Source organism: Onychomys torridus, chromosome 12 (assembly GCF_903995425.1).
Source record: "Onychomys torridus chromosome 12, mOncTor1.1, whole genome shotgun sequence".
Taxonomy (NCBI): domain Eukaryota; kingdom Metazoa; phylum Chordata; class Mammalia; order Rodentia; family Cricetidae; genus Onychomys; species Onychomys torridus.
In genome coordinates, this window is record NC_050454.1 from 65,839,495 (window position 1) to 65,856,167 (window position 16,673).

A 16,673-nucleotide genomic window follows, 5' to 3' on the forward strand; every position below is an offset into this window, starting at 1 on the left:
CATGGTCCAGCATCACCTGGCAAGTATTTGTGGGTGCTCATTTTTGTGTTTGCATGAAGTAATGAAAGATAAATCAATGCACTGGATTATTAATTTGGACAGTCTCATTTATTATAATATGGGTCATATTAGGTACATAGTCCTCCCATTTGAAAAACAGTAAGTGGCCAGAGATTTTACATGAAGGAAAGATAAAAGCAAGTCACAATGTGAGAGGAAGTTTGCATTAACTCAGACACAGTGCAAACAAGAAAAAGCAAACGTTCAGATAGAAACAAAATTCCTGGGGGTTGCAATTTTAATCCTGGCTCCTCATCGTTGTTGTTCACTGGAACAAGGAGGCTACTGCCCTCCTTGTGCAGAGCAAGATGGACGACAAGTGCCAAACACGCGGGTCCCTGGTTGGCAACTACCAGAGACAGGCCGCAGAGGTCTGAAGCTGTTTGACACAATGTGAATGGTTTGAGGGCCATAAGACATACAACCTGAAGGCCTGCATCCATAAGGGACGATGCTCAGGGGTCGGCAGCTGCTGGATACACAGGGGATTGGGCGATAGCCACCAGACACGCAGCCCACCGGATGGCAGTTGTTGAAGAACGGACTCACTGGCCGGTAGCTGCTAGACACATAGCTCACAGGCCTGCAGGATGCTGGGAGGCAGACACCAGAGATGACAGAAGCAGGAAGATAGCCAGAGCCCTGGCAGGGTCTGGGCACATAGCATGCAGAAGTGCAACAAGAATTTTCATAGTTGCTGGCTTCATGGCTGGCTGGCTGGCCACTGGAAGGTTCTCCAAAGGTCTCCGGGCAGTTGTCCATGAACCAGGTATGATCTTGGCAGTTGCTGGGTACACAGAAGACCTCTCCACAGTCCATGTTTGTAGAACAGAGGGCAATGGAAGGGGTGGCTGGGATATGGCAGGAATTTCTGAGTGATCCCGAGTTGCAGTTTCCTGAGCAGTTGGTACGGCTAGGCATGGTGAGTGTCAGAGAGTGTTGGTGGTCAAAGAGAAGACGAGAGCAGCTCAGTGTGATTCTGACATTCATTCGACTTGTCCCTTTATATATTCTCAGAGGGTGGCAGTTCTGTATACAGACTCATCTTCCTTGTTGTTTGAGGCTGCATCTGAACTCTATTATACCCAGGAAGTGGGGCTCCTACCTCTCATAAAACTGCATGGTCTCTGCAATACCTTCCATTGATTGAGTATAACTATAAATCAGTGTGACTGGATTTTAATAGGGGCCTTGGTAAAGTTACACCAACCCAAACAGACATGTTAGAGGGCTATGGACTCAGTCTAGCTCTAATCACTGGTGCACAAACATTTTTCTTAGCATTCTCTTTCAGAGGAATTGCCTCTGAAAGATGGAAGCAACCTACTCTGAATAATGACAAGTTATACATAACTCACTGAGATGTAAATTCTATTCTTTTTGTACATTGAAAAAAAATTCTAGGAAGCAAAAGGTTTGGAAAGAAACTAAAAAAATTTTAACTTTTATGATCAAAAGAATTTTAAAGGCCATGCTGTGAAAGACTCTTGTGTATTTTCCTTGATTGTTCCATCTGAACATAAAATGGTTTTGCCTGAAAATACATTATTTCAGAAAATGAGTGCTTGCTTCATTAATTTCTGCAAATGAATAAACAGTCATTGAGATTGTGTTTTGTCTGTGGTACTTTTGAATATAGGTAATGAGGTCGAGTTCAGTTAAAATGATGGATTACAGTTTGAACAAGGGCAAATAAGTAGAATTCCAAAAAGAAGGTTGGACAAAATGGTATTTATCATGAATTCAACAGGCTGTATGTGTTTCAATGTTATTCATACTACCACTGAGGAATATCTTTCTGGATAAAAAAAGAGCCTATTATGATGACCATGACAATATTGTGTTTTATTTCCCATATTACATCTGATCACAATTTTCAAAAAGGACTGCATGTATTAATTGGCACAAATAATGACAGAATACATGCAAACTTTCCTTAGGTTTGAGTACTTTGAAGTCTACTTAGAAACTTGTATGCCTCTACAAACTTGTTTTAAATGCATGAAAATGGTCAGCTTCCACTACCCCATTGCGTTTTTCACCCACTGGCATATCCAGTAACTCCAGCGGCTATTTTAATGGGAATTTAAATTATCTGTTGAATCTCAATTCCATCCCCTTTGGCTAAAAATTCAATTTAAATCACAGCACTTTCTCCTATTTTAATGTTCAATGGTTATGGCCACACTTATCAAGTCTCCCTATGCCCAGGAGAGTAGAAAATATGAAATAGTACGTTAGTTTCTCTACAGCAACCCATGTCTCTTTTACCAGAAAGGTTATGTGTGATGATGAAGTCATATAGACTCTGAGGTCTTATACACCTATGATAAATTTATCTCAGAACATGAAGTCAGAAGCTACTAGTCTTTAATGGTTTGTGCCTGATGTGATTAAGGAACCCCATCCTAGGACCACATCACTGGATATTCTATACAAAATGGCTAGAGTCTTCTACAATCTTGGACACATATGCTGAGTATCATTAGTAATAGGGACATTCACGTTCAGGTGAATGTTTATCACATTTATGTTTAGATGCTTTTTAAATGTGCTTATCTTTAAAATAACCAAGAGCCAAGCCTGTGTCATCAGTGTGTCACCAAGGTGTATATGCGTGCATGAGTTCCATATGTATTCTATGTATGCATGGTGCTTTTTTCCAAAATGGAAGTGTTATGGAATTAGGAGTAATGGCCATTTAGTCAGCACTTACTCTATAACATACCTGGTGGCATAGACATGCATAGGACTGCTGATAATTCATCCTTAGAAATTTAGAAGACAAAATTTTACTGTTTTAAGTATTAATATCAGAAATATAGAACATTAGAGTAATAGACATAAAGAAAAGCATATAAACAAAATTTCCTTTTATCTCCAAACATTTTATTCCCATAATATAATATGGCATCATACAGAAATGAATTGATACTATCATCTAATAACTGTATAAATTTGGGCATTAATTAATTTATGTGTCTTCTGTCAATGTCAGTACCACTTTTACCTACAAATATTCATACAAAATCCCACAGATTTTCAGAAAACACAGAGTCCTGAAAGTGATTTCTATAGACTGAATGATGCTATTTCATAATGGCTATATTACTATAAGGTCTTATTTGGCCCAAGTAAGGCTCCCATAATTTACAGATAGACAAGTTCATATGATCCTATATTCCAGAGTCCAAGAAAATGAGGAATCATGTAGTCTCCAAGATGAATCCACATTGAGGCTTTACTATCAATGAATTGGGGACCTTACCACTCTTACTTTATAGAGAACATTCTGAATATTTCTGTCTTGGCCAAACAATCCTCAGCACATTCAACAATGAAGGTTTGCCAGTAAGTGACACATACTCATTGTTTCAGCCATTTGTTAGTTTAGAAAAATATTTATCAAGAATCCAAGATCTATACCACAGGATGAGAGAAGCAATGACATGAGATGATAAAAGTGATTCTTGTCCCAAGTAGACTTCTCTGGTGGACCAGCCACAGTAGCAGCGCTTCATATACCCCATAAGTGATGCACAGAGTATGCAAGTGGAATCTGCTAACCTTGACTACAAGTTGACATATTCTGCTAAATTTTATGGATAGAAAGAAATGACATGGGAATCTGGAAAACAGAGAAACAATTCATTGGTAGAAAAAGACAAATACTGGAAGAAAATTGACAACACAGTTCTTTCAGAAGAAGTTTGCAACAGTATCACTAAATTTAGATTAGATTGCTGGATGTCTTAGTATTATTAGGGAATGAATTAATGTTCTGTTCTAAAGAAATGACCAAGCATATGTTTGCTGTGGGATGTTCTGGATGCTCTGAATGTGTTCCTCTGATTGGTTAATAAAGTGCTGATTGGCCAGTAGCCAGGTGGGTAGTATAGGTAGGACAAGCAGAGAAGAGAATTCTGGGAAGTGGAAGGCTGAGGCAAAGAGATGCTGCCAGCTGCTGCCATGATGAGAAGCAACATGTTAAGATGCTGGTAAGCCATGAGCTATGTGGCAACTTCTAGATTAATAGAAATGGGTTAATTTAAGATATAAGAACAGTTAGCAAGAAGCCTGCCACAGCCATACAGTTTGTAAGCAATATAAGTGTCTGTGTATTTACTTGGGTCTGAGTGGCTGTGGGACTTGTGGATGAGAGAGATTTGTCCTGACCATGGGCCAGGCAGGACTGGAGAAAACTCCAGCTACATCTGTTTTTAGAAAGTGATGCTAATAGTAAAGTGTGTTTTCACATCTCCAAGATTATATTTTTCATCCATCTTCTGATTCTGGAATCTGTGCTGTCATCTACATTGTATCTTGTTAATCCCTTATTGCCATCTGTAATTCTTAGCCCCACTGTCTCCTGTTTTTACCTGTATCCTGTTGTACTTAGAATTACAGTCTCCAATCGTCAGCTAAAAAAAAAAGAACTACATTCCCAAAGTTAGTTATGCCATGAAACTCTTCCCCAAACCATCACAATTTCCAGTTTCCCACATACAACAAGCCAGGTACTTGGTCTACCCTGCTCTGCTTCCAATGAGTTTCATAGACATTCTTACTTTGCCTGTTCATGTCTACACTCACATCACTTCCTCTTCCCATGTCTTCTGCCAGATTGACATGCTCATCCAGCCCTTGGGAAAAACTCCAATTTTATTGATCTGGAATTTAAGTAATTTAACTGCTTTTTCATAATTACTTCTCAGGCTGTTCCTGCCAAACTAGATTACTCTAGTCTTTAACACCATGTAATTACCATTACTTAACATCACTTAAACCTTTTACAAACTATGTGGACCAACTCCCTGCTGCCTGTATCTATTTACCTTTTTTCCTCTGTTGTGTACATGCTATCTCTCTCTCCCAACAAGCATAGGCAGCTACTTTGCAAGCAAAGCTTTTCTCATCTTATTTCCCAACCGTAATATGGGACTCAACGTGGCTACCACTTACTGTGGCCTTCCTGTCATTACTGCATACCAGACACTATTTTATATGTTTTACAGGTATTACTTAATTTAATTCTCATCACATCCCTACTTGAGTAGGCATCATCACTATGGGGAACTTAGTCTATCATTAGTAAATATTACTAATAAGCATCATAGCATTCACAAAATATGCCCTTGGTTTTCTTCACCAAATGAAAGTTAACATTTACTTATTCAATAATCTCTTTCATGTGCTTTTTTTTTTTTTTTTTACCCTCTATCTATATATACCTGAAAACTTAGCTTACTGAAAATGTAAAGAATTTGAAAACAGGAGAAAAGTGTCTTCCTGTTTTGAGAAACTTATATTTACATCATGAATATGCACTCCCCTTTCCCTAAATCCACCTATCTCTATCTCTCTCTCTTCCTCTCTCCCCTATCCTCACTAACACACATGCTTAAAGCCTTATTAGAACTTTTCCTTGAGTAACTTCAGTTTGCTTTAAAAAACACTGTAAGAAGGCAAGAAAGCTTCATATGCTTTGTCATGATTCTCACGTGCATGTTCTAATATTTTTGCTAATAGTCACCCTAGCTTGGCTTAGGGAAGCATAACATGACCTAAATGAAATACCTTCTGTACTGTCTCACGTATGTAATCACTGAACTGCAGTCCATTACATAGTTAACCCCCTACCCAGTAATGTAGAATTTGGAGTCAGATTGTCTGTACATAATATAGTATTAACAAAATTTTGCTGTGCTGTGCATTAAGTATATATATATATATATATATAATTTTCATAAATATGTCATATATGTATATAAAATTAGTTTATATAAAAATATGTTCCATTTAAATCAACACTTCCTCTCATAATTTACTGAAGACATGAAAGATAGAGGTATCTATTCTTTCCATTCTCATGATTAAGTCCTTGAACTGTGTTCTTTTGTCTGCATTAGGTCTTTGAACTATTCCTTCATTTACCTGTATGTTGATATATTAAATGTAAAAGACTTTTATTTAAACATTTCTAGGTTTTTCTGAGACAAAACTGAGAAATAGAAACTGTATGTTTACATACATGTAGTTAAAGTTTACAATATGATGGTCTTTTATTACACATATACATTGTGAAGCTACTATAGCAATCAAACAAATTACATTCCTACCACTTCACACAGTTAGTATTTGTGTTTCTTTTCAAAAAACTATGTTTTAAGAATTTCATAGATGTAGACAATGGTTGTGATCATCTCATCCCTGCTTTCCCTTGCAGTCTCACAAAACTCTCTCATAATGCCCCCAACCTTATGTCCTCTTTTTTGTTGTCTTATTGTGCCCAGTTAGAAATGTCTGCATGGTCATAAGTGTGGAGTCATCCACTGAAGCATGGATAATCTATGGTCACTCTCCAAAGAGAAATGACGCTCCCAGCCCCAGCTGCCTTCAGCTGCCAAGATTTACTTATATGAACATGTACGATCTATTCATTTAATGAATTTTAACTATATTATACAGTGCTGTTAAATGATATCTCCATGGTATATGTCATATATATATAAACTCACTAAGACTACATAAAAGAAACTTGTTTTTTCAGCAAAGGGGTCAAGATCATGATGGGGAAACCCACGGAGAGAGCTAACCCAAGCTAGTTGTAGGTCACTGACTCTGGACTGACAGCTGGGGAACCTGCAGGTGTGTGGCTTGGGCGGTTTGTGGGGTCATTTGCAGTGGGATCAAGATTTATCCCAGGTGCATGAACTGGCTCTTTAGAGCCCATTCCCTTTAGTGGGATACCTTGCTCAGCCTCAATACAGGGAGGAGGGGCCTCAACTTGATATGCCAGACTTTGTTGACTCCCCATGGGAGGCCTTACCCTCTCTGAGGAGTGGATGGGGTGGGGGTGGGGGGAGGTGGGAGAGAATGGGAGAAGGGGAGGGGGGAAAATGTGGAGGGTGAGCAGGAGGAATGGAGGGAGAGGGAACTGTTATTGGTTTGTAAAATGCAAAAAAAAAAAAAAAAAACAGAAACCTTTTAAATAAAAAAAAAATATATTTTCATGGTACTGGCCTCCTGGCCAAGTGACTTTGAATCAAGCCCAAGAGATGGGAGAAGACACAGAAGGGGTTTATCTCTTCCTGGAGCGTAAAACCCAGGATCCTGGTGACCCTGGGCAATGAGTTTATAATATGTACCCATTTCATTTAAGACTCTTATGGATGTTCAACAGGCTTGTGCTCAAAAGAAATAAAAGAAAAGAGGAAATTTGTTTTTCAGTAATCTATCAGTGATAAGGCATTTTGATTGGAGAATTTAATCCATTTATACTTAAAGCAATTATCATTAACAAAAGACTATTTGCATCTTGATGTTTTCTTAATTAATTTCTTTTTTCTCTTTTGTACTCTTCACTATTGAGTTAATAATATTTTCATGGCTATATACCTTGATTTGTTTTCCCTTTGTGAGTTCACCACAGAATCTTTTCATGGAGGGATTCACCATGATGATTTCATAAAATATCTCATGGTTATAAACACCTATTTAAGGTGATAATAACAACTATATTAAATAGTCTTCATTGATATAAAAAACTACCTGACAAGGAACAACTTAGAGGAAAAAGAGGAGCTGAGTTTGTCTTACAATTTGGGAAGGCACAGAGGAGGTGGAGGAAGCTGCTGATCATGTTAGGTCTCCAGCAGAATACACAGAGAAAATAGAGTTAGGATAGGTGTCTCAAACCTGAAAGCCTGAAGTCATTGGTGTTCAGCTTCCCCATTTTGGTGACAGGTTCTCTTGTTTGCTCCTATATATCCCATAGGGATACTAAGATTTAAGAGGCACACTACCACGTCTGGCATGGCATCGGTATTGGGGTTTTGGCAAGTAAAAGCTGCTTAGGAAGAGTCGTAGAACCTTGCAAAATGTTTAGTCACATTTGAAGGAATTTCAACAGATCCAATAGTGCCCATGTGACTAATCTGAGACAATATATGGCCATTCAATTTTTTTTCTGTTAATAAGAAGGGATTGAAGAGATGATTAAAATTCAATTCCTAAGAAAGAGGTACAAAGACAACTGAAAAACAAAATCCAGAGTGAGCAGGGATCTCTGCTTTAATCTAATAGTCAGCTTTTAGTTTGACACCTCAAACTGCTAATCAAAAGGGTTAACTGGGTGTGTAGAGCTTCCTCTGAGATGATTACAGAGATCTCTCTGCACATGTGCAGATCTCAAAGTATAGAAGATTCATCATTGATATAAACAGGGTCTAGTTACATTGTTAGAACTTTATCTTGGGTCTTGGGAAGGTAAGGACATAGGGTGCTCCTTTCTGTGAAGGATGGAAGGGGACTGGCAGTCCATGTCTCATTTCAGTCCTTGCATTTTCAGGCATATTCCCTCAATAAGTTTGGGAAACTGCTGTAGCAGTTATGTTGAAACTGGGCGACTAATTTTTTTCTGCACAATCAGGTACTATATGCTCTAGAAAAAGGTCAAAAGAAACAACAAAAATGCTTCGTGCTGTGTGTTTGCAACCTGATATACCCCCAAAGGAACAAATCTTGTTCTTCAGCAGAGAAACTGCTGTAATTGTGGAACTGGACCTTTGAGTCCATTCAACATTCTCTGGCATAAATATTTAAAATGTTGCTAATGACTGACTATGGTAAATGAGGTGGACTAGAAAAAAGAGTTCTTAACAGGTTCTTAAAACCTGGGTAAGCGAATCTTGAACCCCCCTACACACACACTTCCCCTCTCCCCCCCTTCTCTCTCTTCTCTCTCTACCTCTTGCTCCTGCATTAGGGCTTTAGCTACTGTAAGAAGATGATATAGAATATTAACTCTGTCTACTGAGAACATAGGAGCTTATCTTCAAATACACTGGGTGATTTCAAGGAAAAGGGCATGCAGAACTTGTGTTCTTTGGTATACGTGCATAATTAAGTAAACCAAAGAAGAGCTTTGGGCTGCTTGGAAGTCCATACAATTTTATTAGTTTTAGCAGAGATTGAAATGAGGACCAGAAGGTGACCTCATGGAAGCCCTTGGAGCCAATTCAGAACTTTTTTGTCCTCAGCTCTATGTGCCCATATTTGCTCACCAGTAAATTGCCAAGTGGATTCTCCTGGGGACAAAAGCTACATATCAAGAAGTAACAGTGCCTCTTGGGACCCTTTGAGCTGCAACTCACTTGGATGATTTTTGCTGAATTGAACCTTTGGCAAACAGAGGCAGTCTCTGTCTGTTGGATGATACTGGAGTTCTCATTAGAGTGGCTTTATTGAGTGCTGTCTGAGACTTCATGAATGGATTGAGTACAGTCTACTGAGGGCAGATTCTGAGTAGTCACTGGACTGGAACATAGAGGCATTCATCAAAGCAGTGCAGGAGAGAGACAATGATTGGATGCTGTTGGGGAAATCTTTAACAGGAGGCACTGGCGTCCCAGTCTCTAGGGCAGACTCACCAATTCCTTCTGTTTTGAATTATCTTTTCAACCATGCTTGTGGAGCAAATAGAACAACACATATAGTGTTTTCTCTGGGGAAAATGCCAGCCATACCTACAGCCTATTATCACATCCATTGGCCAGAACTTAGAAGCTCAGAGGTTCTCTTTTGTAAAACAAGACAGTGTGAACACAGCTGCCACCTGGCCCTGTGAGAACTGGAGCTCATGGAACTGAGGCAAATGCTAACATCCAGGCTTCTGCTCCTGCCATGAATAGTAACCATCTCTGTCTCTGACCTGAGTGCCTCCTGTCTGTTGCTAGCATTTGCGATACTGTAACGGGTTAACTTGTTACCATGGAAATGGAGTAACATCTGTGACTTTTCACAGTTCTCAAAGTCCCTTCCCACAAGCTGTTGCTTGCCAGATGAAATTATGAGACAGCACTCTCATCATTATAAGTACTTATTTTTGCTATTTTTGATAAGCATTTAATAAGAAACAGAAATACAAGTAGTGATGCAATAGTTAGAGCAATGTGTAATAATAATTAAAGTTATAAAGAAACTTAATGTCATCTTAAAAATACATCTGGGAGGCTTAAAGGGCGTTGACAGAAAAGGTCAAAGGAAAGGGAAGAAGTATAAACCACAGTTTGCTTAACAAATAATCTTGAGACACAGAGCAATAAACAAGCTGGTGAAATTTATATTTTCATGTATACATATATATAGAATTTGTGTGTGTGTGTGTGTGTGTGTGTGTGTGTATGTGTGTGTGTGTGTATGTGTGTGTGTGTGTGTGTGTGTGTGTGTGTGTGCCTGTGTATATGCAGAAGCCATATCTGATGGCCCACACTATTGCTTTCCATCTAATTCCTTTGAAGAAGGGTCTCACTGAACCTGGAGCCAGGCTGACAGTCAGCAAGCCCCAATGGTTCTATTTTCTCCATGCCTCCCACCTCCCCACTATCCAACACACAATAGTACTAGGATAACAAGTGTGTGTGTGTGTGTGTGTGTGTGTGTGTGTGTGTGTGTGTGTGTGTGCCTGATTTTATGTAGCGGGTGGTGAAGGTTTGGACTTGGGTCCTCATAGTTGTATAGCAAAGGCTCTTACCCAATGTCCCACCTCCCCAGCACCCCACATCTGATTTTCCTTTAGTGCAGTTCTCAGAAATACTCTTTCATGAGATTTACCACCTCCATTAGTGATGCCAGTAAGCAATCTTTGCATACTTTGTTTAGAAACTGGGGTTTTTGAAAAAGCAATGGAAGTCATGGCAAACATGGCTGAGTAGGTGGTTATGTTGTCAATATGCAAACAGAGTCCACTAGAGGTCAGCAGCTGCTAACTCCCAATCAAGCATAAGATATGTGTGTGTAAAATCCACAACTGCCCACTGTGGCATCCTGGGACATCCATTGTTATCTGATCATGAAGCCCAGGACTTTGAGCGAAGGTTTCTAAGTGGCAAGACTTAGGAAGACAATGCTGAGGGCAATTTTGTAGACAAATCACAGAGTCAGGTAGGGAAATTTTCATAAAGGCTGAGCATACTGTCTGCTGGTTGACAGCTGGCAATTCCACTCTGGTGTCTTGGCAATCATTCAGGAGCTGGCTTCTCTGCCATGGCTGCTGCTGGCTTTGCAGAGGGGACTTCTGGAGCTCCTATGGAGGAAAGGGCTATTTAGAGGACATAACAGAAATATGGCAGTAACCCTGAGGGAATGACAGAGTTTTCAGATAAGCACTTATTAAAAGACAAGATGACCTTAGTTAAGAAAAGTTCCTCCCCTGAGTGAGTGCTAGTCCCTTTTCTCTGCTGTGACCTCAAGAAATGTTAGTGATGGATGTTATAATCCTATGAATATGATGAACGCAACCCAATCAGTTAGATGGCAGGGATGATAACTAATTACAAGCACATGAAAGAACTTGCTGCATCTCTGAAATAAAGAACGAATGGTGTTCTTACATTTATAAAAATAATATTCCAACTTACATTAGGGATATTTAAAATTCTGTGAATGTAAATATGTTTATTACACAAGTATATTCCCTTAAGTCATATTCATGATCTAATAAAGGTTATTTTATATCTCCTATAGAGCTGTTAGTACATATAGTTTTCATTAAAGATTTTGTGGTTAACACATTTTTAAAAGAAGCTCATCATGAATGGCAATGTGAGGCACAGCCAAGGGAACGTTGGAATAAGAGTCATATGCTTGATTTCTAGCTCTAACTCTGTTGGTAATGAGCTGAAATGGACTTGAGTCTGTCTCTTAATGTTGGCAGGTATATCTGTTCATCTCTAGTGAGTGAAACTCACTGAAAATAAAAGTGAGGCCACATATTAAGAAAACATCAAAATAATCAACTGATATTTGTTGTGAGTACATAGGCTGTATGTATTTCACTCAGCATCTGGAGGAAGACCTTGAAGACACTTAATCTTGACTGGACATCTCTCAAGGTGAAATCTAGCTTTGGCTAGTGTTTGTCTTCACAGAAAAGTTCAATGGCCCATGGTGCAGAATATTGTTTTTTGATTGCTTAGCATTCCATTTGCAGCTTCAGTGTCTAAGAGCACTGTCCTCATATTAGAATTCCCTCAGGACTAGTCTCAAGATCAATGCTTTGATCTCTACATCCATTCACTACAGGAAATTAAACCAGAGTCCTGGGGACCAAGCTACCATCAGCTATAGCCTTAGGGACATGGGAAATCAGAAGCACACCCACTTAGACATCCTACTGAACAAATAAGCCTGAACAATGGAAATCACCTTGATGCCTGTTTTTATTCTCTCAGAAAGATATATTCTTTTCAAGGCAACAGATGCTCCAACAGTAACAGCTGGTTACTAAGGAACATTTATAATTATGACAGGTCTTAACTGAGTCTTACTATAAAACTAGCCATCTTATAAGTATGTTATAATATGGCATGTAAACATCAATTGAGCAAAAGTTTAATTTGCAATTTATTTTACTCTGTGCTATAATTTAGCAAAATATGAGACCTAGGGAAGTAAGTTTGTTCTTGAGGGTGTTAACACACACTATAAAATTAGTCCTATAGGATAGAGTATAAAAATAATAAGTACATATACTCCTGTCAAGAGGACAAAAAAAAAAAAAAGAACAAACCAAACCAAATCAAAACAAAACAAAACAAAACAAAACAAGACAAAAAACAGCAACCATAGGTGATCCAGAGATCACTTCTTACACAGTTTGAAAGGGAGTTTGTAATCCAGGTATTCCACTGCACAGTCATTTTAAGTAAGGAGGAAGTGAGTGTCTCTGAATAGTGACAGCTTGGTACATCCTAAGGACTACTGTTATCAGCTTGCCTTTGATTTTCAATCTTCTTTTCTCATTATCTTTGTCAATTAGTAGGTATTGACCTCTTGCAGGAGCATTGACCCCATATTTGAAGCAGTACTGTATTGAATAATGGAAGAATAGGAACTGGCTTAACTATTATCAGCTATTCACCCTTGAGATTTCTTTGTTCTTATGTGCAGAGGCAACAACATTGGCTTTGCCTTGGGCTCCCACAGTCTTATTAGTGAGTTTGCTCCCACAAAACTAGAGAAAGTTTTATTAAAACGTCAAGCAAATTGCTTACAACTATGCTACAACCGAAAGTTTTCTTTTTAATGTAGTTATATATGTTTACTATACCTGCACCTGTGAGCCTATGGTGTAGTGTATCCTTTATCAGGGTCAAAGGAAGACCAGAGCAATGAAGAGTGTACCACTCTTGTTACCTCCAAGATATCACTTCAGAATGTTTAATAACAGTTGCTCTATGTTGGTTCTTCCTGAAATATTCTTTTTTAGTTAACTAATTTACATGCAAGTAGAAAAATTGGAAACATTTTACATGAAAGAATTACAAGCTCTGGGTGTGAATGGGACTCCTGAATATTCAGAGGAAGAAGAGTGAGAACAAGCTGTTGTCAAAGAAAAGTGTAAAGGATTCTCAATCAGTGTCAACCAAGTCTTCTCTTCATCCCCTATGTCTACAATGAACATAAGGTTTTCAAAATAAACTTTATTTAGATAAAGTGGGAGGATAAAGTTAATGGAAAATGAAATTATTGATATTAAGACTAAAAAAATCTCTTATATTGTTCAGAAGTCTCACTTCCTGCCATATACATATCTTACCTCACACATATCATGTAATCAATTTCATATTGTTTCTAAGTTGTTTGTAGTATTTTTTAAACCTGTAATAAATGTGTATCATCTATTGCATTCATTCCTGAATTATAAATAAGACAAATAGAGAACTATACTTAGTGCTCTGGAATTTCTCTCTAGATCTTTGCAGTGATTAGCTGAACTGATAATTTTCAATGCAATTGTTTGTGTTGACCTTCTGTATAACATAAATTTTCTTTATGTTACCCTGATGGCTAGCAATGCCATGGAATTTGTACTTTAAAACCTACTTTATGTGATAAAAATCTCTGTTATATACTCGTTACATATGTTTGACAACTCCATTCATGCAAGCCTTCCTCTTTATTGGAAAAATGGGGTAATAAAATAGTGATTCTTCCATCCAGTTATTATGATAAGACATATACAGAATATACATGTTTGCTACATAGTAAATGCTCTGTTAGTACAAGCTTTGTTGTATATAGCTCATGGCACATTACTGTAAAGGCAAGCAAATGTTCTTGATAATCATTTTGCTTGACATTAAACAGAAAAGTATGTAGTTAAGATCCCTATGTTATGATGACTCTGACACACCAATGTATAGATCCCACTATACTTTCTGTTTATAAAGAAATGAGTCATTTGACTTACAAAAAGTGTTCTGAAATATATAGAATGTGAGTTCCTCATGGTATACTGAGTATGTACCACACTCATGCAGTCCTTTCCCATGCTACAGAAAGACATTTCTTGGTCTTTGCCCTGTATTTTCGGTACAGCACACTCAATCATAAACTGAGGTTGAGCCCCAAGAGCTAAATAGCAAATGAAGTGTCAAATGATACCTGGCGTATATTGCACACTTGCCACATGTTAAACACTCCACTAAGCATTTAATTGGAACTTTATCATTGAGCTGTCACAATCATCTACTACATTAAGCAGCATTTTATCCACTTTATAGTGAAAGAACAGAGTCTCTGAAATGTCAAATCGTCCCAGGGCACACAGCGAGTAATTGACAGAATATGAAATTGAGGAAGATCTAGTCATAACCTGTTCATGATCTTCTCCTTACAATAAATTTCCCTCCAAGGTGGCTTCCTGAAATCATACCATTTCATTTTCAAATATCAAAAGTCTTGTATTTGAGGTCACAAAATTCATCCCTATGAGGGACTTACATATGTTTTATGTTGGGTTACATCATGGACCGGCCCATTCTTCAGATAACATTTTTAGGGAAAATGACCAAGCTCAGCCTAAAAGAATTAGTTATTAGCCTAAAGTGATGAATATGGTAGACATGAAAATAAAGTTGTTTAACAGCCATTCCTCTCTTCTGGGTTTTTAATCTTCCCATACTTCCCTAACCATATACAGTCATTATTGAATAATTATTCTTCCTCATAAGTTATACCAACTACAGGAACACATACAAAAACAGCAGTCATACGAATTTAATTCACCATAGGTAATTTATTTGAACTTCTTTGAACTTTGATAAAATTTTTCATTGTGGATAAATTTCATCCATGTTCACATGTTGATTGAATTTAAATGCTTCCATTGATCAAATCAAATAGTACTCAGCGTCCTTCTTGTACAACTCTCTCAGGATCCATTTAAGGCACATCTCCAAAATGCATCTGAACAAATGTGGACTTGAAGAATTTAAGTTTAAGCCTTCTTCATTGTCTCAATACAACACTAAATCAGGGTTATTAAAAAGAACAGAAACACATTTTATTTTTATACTATAAAGTTCATAAAGATAAAATTCACACATAACTCTTCCATAGTCACGTGATTATAGATTAAGATGGAAAAGTGTCCTAGTTGGCTTTACATACCCTGGATATCCAGGGAAGCCCATGGTCATTTTGATTTATGAATGAAAGCCTGAACACCATGGGAACTGAAAGTGTAAACTATAGCCCAAAGCTTCTTGGAGAACACTGATGTCCAAGCTCAACAGAAAAGCAAAAAGCAAGAAGGAGCCTTTCCTTCCTCCTCCATGTTTTGTTGTATCTGGGTTATCGATGTGTTTATAATGAGCACCTGCCATGAGAAGGATCATTGATTGAGTTCAGTGATTTCAATGCCAATCTTATCCAGAGAACCCTCACAGTCATCCAGAAATGATATTCTCCCTGGGTTCCACTTGGCTTAATCAACCTGACATGTGGAATTTCTAAAACACTCACCCACAAACTGACTGGTAACTGGCAGGCACATGAGCTTTACTAATACTTCAGGCGTAATGTGTTAGCCTGCTTCAGCTAGGTACAGTGTGTAGGGGTTTTGTTGCTTTCATTTTTATTTTGGTATGGGTATTATGCTTGCATAAATGCTTGTATAGCTAGTGCCCTAAGAGGTCAGGAAGTGCACCACAATCCTTGGACTTGGGGTTCCAGATAATCTTGAGCCACCATTTTGGTGCTAGGGAACCACTTTTAACCATTATATCTCTTCAGCCCCACCTCCCCCTTGCAAGTTGCATTTATTAATCCTTTCCTTAAAAAAAAAATTCTAAAGTAGCTCTTTTCCTGGGATGATCAGCTTCCTTCATTTTTTCATGAATGTCTGGGTTTATTTACAAATCTCCATTACCTGCAGCCTATTGTGTCTGCAAGCAAGGCTGCTTGCTGCATCTTATTTAGCATCAACTGTATACAAGACGATGTATTGATCTTTCAGTGTATTGACTTTTAACCCTCACAGTGCCTCATCCTTATAGTCTCAAGTTTAGAGTTGAAAACAAAATACTTTATTGAAGAATAGTTACATAAATTTCTTCTAATCATCCAGTTGGGGTTCAAATAGCCTTCAACAAACATGGAATTTTCAACTTCAGGAAGCTTATCTTCACAGCCCATGTCCTTAATAATCAACTTTTATTTTCTTCTAGAATGAGAGACTCATTTAAGACTGTCCCCAAAGGTTGAAAATAGCCAATCTACCTAAATAAATCTATTGCATTTCAAATATCCATACTCTATTCTGATTC

General features: G+C 38.0%; 1 protein-coding gene across 1 annotated transcript; it reads right to left on the reverse strand.

Moving 5' to 3' along the window:
* Nucleotides 1-342: 342 nt before the first annotated feature.
* LOC118593890 (keratin-associated protein 26-1-like) lies at nucleotides 343-981 on the reverse strand. The gene has a single exon (XM_036203468.1). It carries the CDS (start codon nucleotides 979-981, stop codon nucleotides 343-345), a length of 639 nt encoding a protein of 212 aa, XP_036059361.1.
* Between the last annotated feature and the right edge of the window lie 15,692 nt (nucleotides 982-16,673).

Bases quoted from the DNA above. Each gene is read 5' to 3' on its own strand.
- LOC118593890 (XM_036203468.1), bottom strand. From the start codon at position 981: ATGCCTAGCCGTACCAACTGCTCAGGAAACTGCAACTCGGGATCACTC.